At 45.5% G+C, this 13,968-nt stretch overlaps 2 protein-coding genes across 2 annotated transcripts in view; one reads left to right on the top strand and one right to left on the bottom strand.

Moving 5' to 3' along the window:
* Window positions 1-11,835, bottom strand: part of LOC142310567 (uncharacterized) — a 73,849-nt gene extending 62,014 nt beyond the window's left edge. The window contains exons 1-3 of the mRNA XM_075348087.1: window positions 11,830-11,835; window positions 11,336-11,426; window positions 2,984-4,044 (exon numbers count right to left, since the gene is read on the bottom strand). Of these exons, the coding sequence (XP_075204202.1) occupies window positions 2,984-4,044; window positions 11,336-11,426; window positions 11,830-11,835 (1,158 nt within the window). The remainder of the gene's footprint in view (window positions 1-2,983; window positions 4,045-11,335; window positions 11,427-11,829) is intronic.
* Window positions 1-13,968, top strand: part of LOC142312987 (uncharacterized) — a 159,560-nt gene that overhangs the window by 99,747 nt on the left and 45,845 nt on the right. The window lies entirely within an intron of this gene.

Raw genomic sequence — 13,968 nt, 5'->3', positions numbered from 1 at the left:
CTCGTTAACCTGTAATCAATGAAGTAGTTAAAAGGTCTGGGGTTGCTTACAGGTGTGTGGTTTTGCATTTGGAAGCTGTTGCTGTGACCAGACAACATGCGGTCTAAGGAACTCTCAATTGAGGTGAAGCAGAACATCCTGAGGCTGAAAAAAAAGAAAAAATCCATCAGAGAGATAGCAGACATGCTTGGAGTAGCAAAATCAACAGTCGGGTACATTCTGAGAAAAAAGGAATTGACTGGTGAACTTGGGAACTCAAAAAGGCCTGGGCGTCCACGGATGACAACAGTGGTGGATGATCGCCGCATACTTTCTTTGGTGAAGAAGAACCCGTTCACAACATCAACTGAAGTCCAGAACACTCTCAGTGAAGTAGGTGTATCTGTCTCTAAGTCAACAGTAAAGAGAAGACTCCATGAAAGTAAATACAAAGGGTTCACATCTAGATGCAAACCATTCATCAATTCCAAAAACAGACAGGCCAGAGTTAAATTTGCTGAAAAACACCTCATGAAGCCAGCTCAGTTCTGGAAAAGTATTCTATGGACAGATGAGACAAAGATCAACCTGTACCAGAATGATGGGAAGAAAAAAGTTTGGAGAAGAAAGGGAACGGCACATGATCCAAGGCACACCACATCCTCTGTAAAACATGGTGGAGGCAACGTGATGGCATGGGCATGCATGGCTTTCAATGGCACTGGGTCACTTGTGTTTATTGATGACCTAACAGCAGACAAGAGTAGCCGGATGAATTCTGAAGTGTACCGGGATATACTTTCAGCCCAGATTCAGCCAAATGCCGCAAAGTTGATCGGACGGCGCTTCATAGTACAGATGGACAATGACCCCAAGCATACAGCCAAAGCTACCCAGGAGTTCATGAGTGCAAAAAAGTGGAACATTCTGCAATGGCCAAGTCAATCACCAGATCTTAACCCAATTGAGCATGCATTTCACTTGCTCAAATCCAGACTTAAGACGGAAAGACCCACAAACAAGCAAGACCTGAAGGCTGCGGCTGTAAAGGCCTGGCAAAGCATTAAGAAGGAGGAAACCCAGCGTTTGGTGATGTCCATGGGTTCCAGACTTAAGGCAGTGATTGCCTCCAAAGGATTCGCAACAAAATATTGAAAATAAAAATATTTTGTTTGGGTTTGGTTTATTTGTCCAATTACTTTTGACCTCCTAAAATGTGGAGTGTTTGTAAAGAAATGTGTACAATTCCTACAATTTCTATCAGATATTTTTGTTCAAACCTTCAAATTAAACGTTACAATCTGCACTTGAATTCTGTTGTCGAGATTTCATTTCAAATCCAATGTGATGGCATGCAGAGCCCAACTCGCGAAAATTGTGTCACTGTCCAAATATTTCTGGACCTAACTGTATATCTTTGGGGATTGCTCCGATGCAGATTAGCTTTTCTTATATTTTTCTCTGTAAGAATATTTAGTTCTCCGTCTGTGTCGTGGCGACTAGGTCATCGTAGGCACGCCCCCACGGCTACTTCTAGTTGTGTATCAGTATTAGGTCTGCAGTCCATTAAGTTTCCAGCCACTCTGGTTATTTCTTGGGTTTCCGCATTTTTGTCCTTTTTCTGATCCTGCTCGGTCACTGAATCAGAACACCCAGTCAGTAATAAAAAAAAAAAAAAATGACAAACAAATTTTTATTTGAAAAAACACTCCCCAACACGTTCCCTCTATCACCAATTTATTGGAAAGAAAAAACAAATCCAGGTCCGGCGTAATCCAATAAGGGGATCCCACAACAATCCATACTCACTGTCCCAGTCAATGAAGAACAAAATGTTCCCCATTGGCTGGGAGAGCAGTGCAGTGACCTGAGCTAACATCAATAGGTCAGCCCAGGTTACTACAGGGCATGATCAGGGCTGCCTTCAGGAGGTTAGCTAGGTGCATTACCTGCGGTGATGGAAGCCGCTGTACTCCTGACGTCAGCACTGGTCACTGAGTTCAATGACCGCCACGTTCACAAGCGAGATATCGCGAGCGGCCCGTGACGTCACCACTAGTTGCAGTCTCGGGCCGCCAGCGAGAGGTGATGTGAGAACGCTGACATCAGGAGTGCAGGAGTTAATCACCGGAGGTAATGAACTTTACTTATCTCCTGACGCCAACGTTCACCATCCGCTGTGTCGGCAGGTGGTGATACATGACAGTGCGAGCAGACTCGAGACTGGCGCGGGAGCGGGACACAGACTGCAGAGGCACCCGACGGAAGTCACATGGAATTCCTTCCATGCGGCTTTGAGGGATTTTGCGGACCCATTGACTTGTATTGAGTGACGGTCCGTTATTACGGAACAGAATAGGACATGTTCCATAATAACGGAGCGGACATACGAGATCCAATGTATTTTTTGTAGGATCAGATGCACACGGAAGTGCTTCCATGTGCCATTTGATCCTACACAAAAGACATAGAAAAGATGCTCCTGTCAGTAGGACCACAAAAAACAGGAACTGAACAGGACACACAGAATGGTCATGTGAATGAGCCCTTAGGAAGAAGAGAGTAGAGGAATGTTGGGTATTTTGGGGGAAGGGTTGTAATACTCCTGTCCATATAGTGAATATATAAATATATAACAATGCGAAATGTTCAATGCACATGGAATATTGCTTTTTATTTGATTTTCAGAAAACAGACGTCTATTAGTAACTATATATATTATAATTCTAATGTAACTTCTAATGTGCTTCCCTTTGTTCCTTACTTTGACTGTCTCTCTTGTTAAGTTTGTCAAATCTATATTTTTTCCCCATGTGAATTTTTCTTTATGGTTAACAAATTATAATTTTCAAGTAAAACATTTCTCATCTTCTAGGTATAATAATGCCTACTATCCTTGTGAATTTGGTTTACGCTTAAAAAGATCCCATTTGTGTGTACAATATTTCCCTCATTCTAAACATGACAAGGGTTTCTCCCGTGTGTGATTTCTCAGATGTGTAACAAGATTTGATTGAGCTGCAAAACATTTCCCACATTCTGAACATGAAAAAGGCTTCTCCCCTGTATGATTTCTCTGATGTCTAACAAGATGTGATTTTTGGTTAAAACATTTCCCACATTCTGAACATGAATATGGCTTCTGCCCTGTGTGAGTTCTATGATGTGTAACAAAATCTGATTTACAAGTAAAACATTTCCCACATTCTGAACATGAAAAAGCCTTCTCCCCTGTGTGAATTTTCTGATGTCTAACAAGATTTGATTTTTGGTTAAAACATTTCCCACATTGTGAACATGAATATGGCTTATGCCCTGTGTGAGTTCTCTGATGTGTAACAAGATTTGTTTTGTGATTAAAACATTTCCCACATTCTGAACATGAAAAAGTCTTCTCCCCTGTATGAGTTTTCTGATGTCTAACAAGATGTGGTTTGTGGTTAAAACATTTCCCACATTCTGAACATGTATATGGCTTCTGCCCTGTGTGAGTTCTCTGATGTGTAACAAAATGGGATTGAAATGCAAAACATTTCCCACATTCTAAACATGAAAAAGTCTTCTCCCCTGTGTGAGTTTTCTGATGTGTAACAAGATTTGATTTTTGATTAAAACATTTCCCACATTCTGAACATGAATATGGCTTCTGCCCTGTGTGAGTTCTCTGATGTGTAACAAAATATGATTTACAAGCAAAATATTTCCCGCACTCTGAACATGAATAAGGCTTCTCACCCATGTGAGTTCTCTGGTATCTAACAGACTCTGAAAAAAATATTTTCTCCCCTGTGTTAATTTTTTGGGGGATTGAAAATGGCTTCTTTCCTGTAATAAAACTTTGATTTTTATTGCCTCTTTTGTGACATTTATTTTTCTTAATAGTCTGTGATGAACCAGAGGGTATGACTTGTTTAATAGAATCAGATGATAGATTTTTGCTGTGAAGGGATGATGGTATATCGGCAATAGTGACATTCACTTCAGCTATATCCTGCGTGATATCAAGGTTATCCGATTTTAAAACTGAAGATGTCAGTTGTATCTGTAATCTCCTGGTACAGTCATCTGCCAAGAATAAAAATTATTTTTAATAATATATTCAAATTTAAGAATATAATTTATAAAATACCTTGTAACGCCTTTACCGGTGTCCCTGTACTGTCCTGAACCCTTTCCCAGGCGGGGACTCCAGCATACTTACCTTTCCAGTCACTCAACGGTGTCTTCACTGTTCATGGTCCCTGTCGCCATCTCCCAGGGCCTGCACACAATATGCAAAATGTCTGGGAGTGCGCTCACACCTATTCTTAAAAGGGCAGCGTGGCCTAACCATGATGTGCCTCTCAACCTATGGCTGAGCGGCACTAGGTAGTTAAGGCATCCTTCCCTATGGGAGGTTCCTGGGCAACGTATTGCTAAGTGTTAGATCCATTTCCTGAGTGTTATGCTGTGTGTGCGAACACGTTTCTGTATCCAAGTATCCACTGTGCCCAGCAGACCTGCTGTATCTATTTATACCAGCTGCGCCTTCCATACCTGCTGCATTTATTTATACCAGCTGTGCCAGCCAGACCTGCAGTGACTGCCAGTATCCTATCAATCTCCTATCCCCGACACCTAGGGCCAGCTATCGCAATACCGGGACTCCCTTATGTAGCACCAGGTGGGTACCTTCTAGCACAAGCCTATCCTCACCATTAGTGGCTCTAGTGAAGACGATGTAGTCACTTAGTTATGCCCCTCCTGGATGAACCAGTGCTGTGACCCAGTATGTCCACTGCCACAAACACCAGCAAAGCATAACATAGCTAAAGAAATTGCAGGATATATAAATTGTGATTATATACTGTACTAAAAGAAAAAATGTTTACAGTCTAACAGTAGATCTCAGGGCAGGAACCAGTAAACCATGATGTTGAACCCTGTATGTTCATTTTGCCTCTCGCATATTGGAATAGTTAGCCATCAAATAATATTTTCTAGGCAAAAATCAACCAATTTTTTTATAATCTATTCAGTTTTTATTAAGAAAGTTTAACAATACAACTAACTAGCTGAGAGTACCAAGGAATTACAATTCCATCCTCTGTCAGAGGGAGGAGGAGGGGGGGAGGGAAGAAGGGGTTAAGGATGGCTGCCCAGAATATCAACCCCAACCCATCGGCTGGGACCAAAAATTATTATTAGCCTTTCTCAGAACCAATATACCTTAGAGTGGGTTTAGTGATGTCTTGGCTCTCTCATGGAAAAAGAGACACTGTAGTGTAGTTACCCTTAAACCACGCATAGAGTGCATCTCTGTCTGGGGGCTAGATGTGAGATAGGGGTTGCATATACAGACCCCAAGCCAGGGGTCACATTTTAAGGATCCTGTTTTTAGCTCGCAGTGAATGGGCAAGACAATATTCATACTGACACTGAAGATTAATCCTTCTGTGCAGTTCCGCTCTTGAGGGCGATTCTATAGTTTTCCAAGAGCTGCTCAAGCATTGTCTGGCTGTTATTAAGATATGTAAGATTATTCCTCTGAAGTCTTGGGGATACTTATCTATTCTCAAACTCAAAATTGCCAGGCCTGGGTTAGGGTTGATATGTATGTGTTACACCTCGTGGCTCTCCTGTTGCAAGGAATGAGGTGGTCCCCCATTCCTTGTCTGCCACGAGCCCTCCTGCTCAGCAGCACCAAAGGTCTGAGAGACTGCGCAGTCTGCAGGAGTTGCCTCCTCAGAGACGCAGCATAAGGGTGACACCTAGTGGTTCTCCCCTGGCAAGGAATGGAGCAGTCTCCCATACCTTGCCTGCCACGAGCCCTCCTGTTCAGTATCACAAAGGGTCTGCTACCCGATGTTCGAAACCATCGGAAGAAAGACAGTGTCTTGTTTCACCTCCGGTCAGCATGAGGAGGGTCATTTCCACTTCCCAAGACCAGGTGCCACCTGGTAAGACCCTCACTTCCTCTGACCCACGGAGCGGTGTGCTGTCATGGGATCATGCCTCCAAAGTTGGGGCCCACTTCAGGGTCGACAGGACCAGAGACCTAGGGGTCAGGCATTATTGGGGGCCAGCGGTAGCCCAGGATGTACAGAAGAATATGGGAGTCTGTACGTCGTGTGCGTATAATAAACCGTTCAGGCAGAGGCCTGCGGGTCTTCTACACCCTGCACCATCTTTCGCACCTGGTGACCTAGTGTGGCTGTCTTCTAAACATATTAACCTTCCGGTAGATAGCCGAGTTTGCTCCTAGGTACCTTGGCCCGTTTACAGTAATAGAGCGGGTAACCCCGGTAGCATATCGACTCCAGCTCCCTCCACGCTGGGCTATTTCTAATACCTTTCATGTATCTCTTCTGAAACCCGTACGACCTAAAACCTCGGGGTCTCTGCTGTCCCAGGCCGACTTCTCGTCTGACGACCCAGAAGTAGCGAAGCTAGTAAAAACAAAAATCGTACAGGGCAAGAGGTACTTCCTCGTGGAGTGGGTCGGTCGTGGCCCGAAGCATAGGTCCTGGGAATTGGAGGATCATGTCCACGCCCCAGGTTTGGTGGTGGCCTTCGAGCGCAGGCAGGGAGGGTGATGTTACACCTCGTGGCTCTCCTGTTGCAAGGAATGAGGTGGTCCCCCATTCCTTGTCTGCCACGAGCCCTCCTGCTCAGCAGCACCAAAGGTCTGGGAGACTGCGCAGTCTGCAGGAGTTGCCTCCTCAGAGACGCAGCAGAAGGGTGACACCTAGTGGTTCACCCATGGCAAGGAATGGAGCAGTCTCCCATACCTTGCCTGCCACGAGCCCTCCTGCTCAGCATCACAGAGGGTCTGAGAGGTTGCGCAGTGTGCAAAGGATTGATGGTCAGGGAAGCAGCAAGACTTCCCTTATCTCTGCACATTGTGAAACCGAGGATCCCGCCTTTATGACCCAGAGGCAGGAAGAAGAGCATGTGCCCCACGTGACGTCTTCTGATTCGCTCACTGATATCACACGGCCCGATAACGAGGCTGGTGATGTGCTGAATCCTGACTGGCCGGGCCAAGACGTCACGAATCCTGATTGGGTCACGCCCATCTCGCGCCCGCCCTTGGGTGGAGCTACGCCTCCTTAAAAGCTCCCCCTGCCTTCATGGCGGCGCGCGACCGTCCTTCTATGTTTGGATGTCTGGCAGCATGCTGCCACGCCACTGCTCAGGCATTATTGTCTTGTGTGGGCTTTGCCCTTGCTGCTTAGGCAGCACCTGGTTTGCAGGCCGTGTTCTTGCCTTGCTGCTCCGGCAGTATCTCCTTCAACAGGCCGTGTTCCTGTCCCAGGTGAGCTCCTCGAGTCTCCACCGGACTCACCTGGTTATTGAAAGCATACGTGCGCGGGCACCTCTGTGCTACCCTCGTGCCATATTCTCGTGACTTCCACTGGCACACGTGCTTGGGCACCTCTGTGCTTCCCCGTTCAACAGGTACACCGAGCTGTGAGATCCGTGCCATACAACCCTCACGGGTTAGGGCGGACCGGTGTACATAGATCGTCTGTGACATTCCAGACGATTGCTAGCAGCAACCCGCTCACTCTTCACCCACCATAGCAGGGGTCCCTTACACCGCACAGTGGACCTTGAGCGGCGGAAGCTGTCCATTTCCCATCTTGGCACACTTCCCCGGGTCCCCCTCGTAACATGTATGCCAGTCAGTTTGCTGATAAATCTAAAAACTTCCATCAAAAACGGCCTGATTTTTTTGAACAAAACTACTAACAATGTCCTAATGTACCTCTTAGAGGCAGCTCCTCCAGCAAAGCAGTGAGTAGTTTGGAACATAGTGAATTAAATTAGCCGGCGTAAGGTACCATCTTAGATGAACTTTCCTTAGTTGTTCCACATGGTTTATGCATTTTTTTTTTAAAACCAGAATGTTTTTATTAAAGATTTTTCATAATACAAGCAACAAACAGAAACGGGGCTGTCAAACTCCGAAACACCCATTACCCACCCAAAAGAGACACAATAAATCAATCATGTCATAAAACAAGAGGCTGCAGCTCCTTTTAGAGGTTACAATATCCAGATGAAAATAGGAGGAAAGAAATCGGTGTAATTCTCATCATCATTTTTTGCCCCCAAAAAAGCACTAGGTCTTATTTTTGGGAGGGCTTATTTTCGGGGAGACATTGTTTGGGGTAAATTTACCCACCAAAAAAATGCACATCCCCCCCCCCCCCCCCTCCCAGGATCGTTATACTTAGTAGACCCCGGGCATCTGCATGTATTCCAGGTCCTCCTATGATCCTTGGCGGGTGCTCCCAGCAGGTATGCTGCACGCCGTCCTCCCCTGCGTCTCGCCAACAAACACATATTAGATTGCATACACTCACACATCAGATCGCATACACACACACCACATATTGCACATACAATCGCAAGCGCACACACTCACCACATCTGGCGATACCAATTGCTTGCGGCCAAGCAAGGGACTCTCTGCTCTCGTCTCTATGAGGAGTTTCACCCGCAGGTCCTGGAAGCTCCACAGCACAGTCACATGATGCTTCCACCCGCAAGTCCTGGAAGCTCCACTGCACAGTGTCACACATGTCCTTAAGCTGCCGAGAAGCAATCAATATAGCTGGATATGATGAGTGTGTGTGTGCAATATGATGTGTGATTGTGTTTGTGATCTAATGTGTGGGTGATCTGATTTGTGTGGGTGATCTGATGTGTGTGGGTATGTATTCCGCCGCAGGTCCCTGATACGTTCCACTGCTCCCGGTCGGCGTCTGGTGAGTGTTATCGCGGGGTCTTCTGGGGGTGTCTGTTTTCTATAATAAAGTGTCCTGCAGGATTCTTTAACTTTTTTATCTGCATGAACACTTCATTATTGAAGCGCGACTAGGTCTTATTTTCGGTGGATGTCTTATTTCTGGGGGAAACACGGTAGTATGTCATTATACAGTGCTGATATTAAACCAGATGAACCACTCGAAAGTGCTATTCTCTGTACAATCCTGTTGTGTTTAATCGCCTGACCCGCAATATTACCTTCCGCTAGATATGCATGTCTTAATTGTAAAATTCACAATTTAGGAATCCAAACTCAGATTGTAATTTAGAAAATTCTTTGAAACCATCTCCATCTGACAGTTGTACGAGTCTGGTCAGCCCTCTCTTTCTCCAGCCCTCAAACCCTTCTAATTTATTTAGGTTGGGGAGCCGCGGGGTCTTACAGATAGAGGTAAACTGTGAAGCCTCTTGAATATCCTGCATTCTTTTAATCTTTTCCCATAACTTAGGTATCAGTAAAAGAGTAGGCGCAGTTTCCGGTGATGATCGAAATCAGCCTGATTCTAGGACCTCATAAAGACAGGACGACTTAAAATGTTGCTGCAATAAAGCTCTATGTGGACCTAACCCCCCTCCCACCCCCCCGGTCATCCCATCGTCAAATGTGTTGCAAGTGAGCCGCTGCAAAATACTCCCACGGATTAGGCACCGAAAGTCCCCCTTTCCATTTATCTCTTTGTAATGTCTCTAATTTAATTCTTGGGCTACGTCTTGCCCAAATTAATTCCCTGAAAAGCAAATTAACCTTGAAGCTGTATCGTTGTGGTATCCAATGTGGTGAGTTATGTAGGACATCTTACGAGCAGGGGGGTGTCATTATTTTTTCTTTAATTATTGTATTTCCTTTAACTGTTACTTATCAATGTTTGTTTGTATATGAACGTCTGAATTGTAAAAAGCTGAGGAATATAGTGGCACTATAGAAATAAAGATTATTATTATTAATAACATGCTCTGCCCTCACCATTCATGAAGCGGAACTTGGGTCTAAGAAATGATGAAGACCAGCCTGCGGTCTGCGTGCACTAGAGGAAGGTGTTTCAGTTTGGAGCGTAGCAGGCACACATCTACCACGTTGCCCTGAAGCAGCTACAACCCCATCAGCACCACCACGGCCATGTCCCCTATTAGATGTTTGTGTGCCAAAGAATGAGAAGAACAAGTTCAGATAATTACACGGCCTGTATACAGAGTATGATTATAACAAAGCCTGTATGCAGCTGTTTTGGAGCGATACGCAAAGCTACATAATGCAGCGCTGTATTTGATATTGAAGTACATGCACTCATCACTGTCCCTCACTCCTACAACGTCCAATACAGACCCTGACCTTTACTTTTTAATGGTGAACAAGAATAACGTACATGATGTAGAAAGCAAGCTTTCCAGACTACTTAGGTCTCTTCATCAACTACAAGATTATTATTTTGCTTCTCCCACTGAGAGCAATCAATCTTTATTCACCTGGAGAACACGGCACCAAACTAAGAATCTAGGACATCATCAGCATAATTACCCTCCCTTACCATTACCATACAGATTAGATTTTTATTCCCATGATTTTCTAAGCTGTCTCCACATTCTACGTACACTGTCATTTGGCTTTACAGATTAGAGATCTGAGCAGCTAAGGGTTAATATCTTCTAATTTCAGGGCATAGGATGGATCCTACCTGTAAGGCCTCTGCCACACTCACGTGAAATTCACGCACGTGCCGAGAGACACGTATTTTCCCTGCGTGTTGCGTGCAGGTAAGTACGTGTCTCTGGTACGTGCGGGACACGTGTGTTCTACGTGTGCTATCCGCGATAGCACACGTAGAACCGGTAATTAACATACTCACCTGGTCCTTCCTGATGTCCGCGGTGCTGTCCGTGGTGCTGATCCTCGGTCTCCAGCCCTCCCGTCTCCCCGCTGCTGCTGCTGCCAGGCAGTGAAGTGAATATTCTATGAGAATAATGAGCGGCGGTCGGCAGCAAGAGGCAGCAGCGGCAGAGAGAGGAGGGCTGGAGAAGGTGAGTTAATGTTTTGGTTTTTTTTCACTGACATGTGTGTTTTCTCCGGCGCGTGTCACACGGGACCGCATCCACACTACACCCGTGTGGTACGGGTGCGGGCCGTGTGACACCCGTGCTGCGGGAGAAATCACTGACATGTCAGCGCTTTGAAAAACGCACACACGTACAAACGCACACGGACACACGTTCCGTGTGGTTTTACGTGTGTGTGCCTGCTACAATAGGGTAGCATTGGTTAACGTGTCTCCGTGCCGCTGGTACGTGTAAAAAATGACAAACACGTACCGGCGGCACGGATGTGTGTCGCAGGCCTAAGATATGGCTGATACAGATCTCACTCCAACAGAAGGGCATCCAATGCCCAAAATAATGTTGACAGTTTTGGGTGGAGGAGCATGTGGTGGTCTAGCAGCAGAATATTGACCATTTGATATGGCCGGACTACAACCCTGATAAAGCAGCCACAGCCGGTGACTGAGAAGAATCTGTGACTTCTCTGCATTTAGTGGTCACTACTCACCTGGGCGGTTATCTGTAGGAATCTCCTCTTTACTCCGCTCATCACCCCTCACATATGTCTCTGTAATTTTAATATGGGTCAGATCTTCCCCCTGAAACAAATATTGTAAAAGTCACAGACAGATGGAGAAGTCCCATCTATGATCAGCTCTAATCCTGCCATCTCCACCGCTCTCATTACACAAGTATAACACATATAATACTGGAGGATAAAACAAGACTGAGCACAAGACCTTCACAGCCGTCTACACATCATAGGGAGATTTCATGGCACCTTCTCTCCATCTACCTGATGATCCTGAGGAACATCGGGATCTTCTTGTTTACAGTCCTGTGGGAGAAGAGGACGGGGACATCTCTCTGGTGTTGTCCTCTTACTGGATAGAACTGGAGGAGACACATACAGGGACTGAATTCATTCCTTACATACAGATAATTATAGGCCGTGTGTATTTAGTCCTGTCTATTACCTGGTGATGTGAGGGGCTGGGGAACTTCCATCATGACGTCCTTGTACAGATCTTTGTGTCCTTCTAAATACTCCCACTCCTCCATGGAGAAATAGACAGTGACGTCCTGACACCTTATAGGAACCTGACACATACAATGATACCGTCACCCCCGATCCCTACATAGCGTTACTGTATAATGTCCCAGCATTCCCAGCAGTGTCACCTCTCCAGTCAGCAGCTCAATCATCTTGTAGGTGAGTTCTAGGATCTTCTGGTCATTGATGTCCTCATGTATCGGGGGGTGAGGTGGAAGCCCCGTGATTGGGCTCAGGGGTCTTTCCCATCCCTCAGACACAGGGGCCTGACAGCGCTCACTAGAGGTCTTCTTCACTACTGTGTAATCCTGGTTATGGAGAGACACCGTAAGAAATCTCACTCCAGACATTTCCAGAGTCCTCACCTCTCCAGTTCTGTCCATCTGTTATTCCCATAGATAAGAATGATGTAATGTGACGTCATCAGAATCTCTCACCTCTCCAGTAATCCGGAAGAGGATCTCTAGGGTGAGGTGTAATATCCTCTCCGCCATCTTGTCCCTGTCCATATCCATCCTTCACGGGGCAATCAGGAGAATTCTCTTCTATAGAAGATCTCTACTGAGAGGATCCGATATTGTAGGGACCTGAATGGGGAGAAGATGACGATGTAACATCATAAAGAATCCGCTGTAATGATACAATTACTGAAGATAAGGGGAAACATACAGTGGTTACGGAAAGTATTCAGACCCCTTTACATTTTTCACTCTTTCGTTGCAGCCATTTGATAATTCAAAAAAGTTATTTTTCTCATTAATTTACACTCTGCACCCCATCCCCCATCTTGACAGAACCCCCCCCCCCCAAAATGTAGACATTTTTGCAAATTTATTAAAACAAGAAAAACTGAAATATCACATGGTCATAAGTATTCAGACCCTTTGCTCAAACACTCTTATTTAAGTCACATGCTGTCCATTTCCTTGTGATCCTTCTTGAGATGGTTCTACTCCTTCATTGGAGTCCAGTTGTGTTTAATTAAACTGATAGGACTTGATTTGGAAAGGCGCACACCTGTCTATATAAGATCTCACAGCTCACAGTGCATGTCAGACCAAAGGAGAATCATGAGGTCAAAGGAACTGCCCAAGGAGCTCAGAGACAGAATTGTTGCAAAGTACAGATCTGGCCAAGGTTACAAAACAATTTCTGCAGTTCTCAAGGTTCCCAAGAGCAGAGTGGCCTCCATAATCCTTACATGGAAGAAGTTTTGGACCACCAGAACTCTTCGTAGATCTGGCCGTCCAGCCAACTGAGCAGTCGTGGGAGAAAAGCCATGGTGACAGAGGTAATGAAGAACCCCAAGATCACTGTGGTTGAGCTCCAGAGATGCAGTAAGGAGATGGGAGAAAGTTCCACAAAGTCAACTATCACTGCAGCCCTCCACCTGTTGGGCCTTTATGGCAGAGTGGCCCGACGGAAGCCTCTCCTCAATGCAAGCCATATGAAAGCCCGCATAGTGTTTGCAAAAAAAAACAAAACATGAAGGTCTCCCAGACTATGAGAAATAAGATTTTCTGGTCTGATGAGATGAAGATAGAACTTTTTGGTGATAATTCTAAGCGGTATGTGTGGAGAAAACCAGGCACTGCTCATTACCTGCCCAATACAATCCCAACAGTGAAACATGGTGGTGGCAGCATCATGCTATGTGGGCAGGGACAAGACGACTGGGTGCAATTGAAGGAATGATGAATGCGGCAAAGTACAGAGATATCCTGAAAGAAAACCTATTCGAGAGCTCTGGACCTCAGACTTGGCCGAAGGTTCACCTTCCAACAAGACAATTACTATAAGCACACAGCTAAAATAACAAAGGTGTAGCTTCAGAACAACTCTGTGACCATTCTTGACTGGCCCAGACAGAGCCCTGACCTAAACCCAATTGAGCATCTCTGGAGAGACCTGAAAATGGCGTCCACCAACGTTCATCATCCAACCTGACGGAACTGGAGAGGATCTGTAAGAATGGCAGAGGATCCCCAAATCCAGGTGTGAAAAACTTGTTTGAAGACTCATGGCTGTACTAGGTTAAAGGAGCTTCTACTCAATACTGAGCAAAGGGTCTGAATACTTATGACCAT

The sequence above is a fragment of the Anomaloglossus baeobatrachus genome, chromosome 5, assembly GCF_048569485.1.
Source record: "Anomaloglossus baeobatrachus isolate aAnoBae1 chromosome 5, aAnoBae1.hap1, whole genome shotgun sequence".
Classification (NCBI taxonomy): domain Eukaryota; kingdom Metazoa; phylum Chordata; class Amphibia; order Anura; family Aromobatidae; genus Anomaloglossus; species Anomaloglossus baeobatrachus.
Note: the sequence above shows the minus strand (reverse complement) of the source record. Positions and strands in the feature narration are given on the sequence as shown.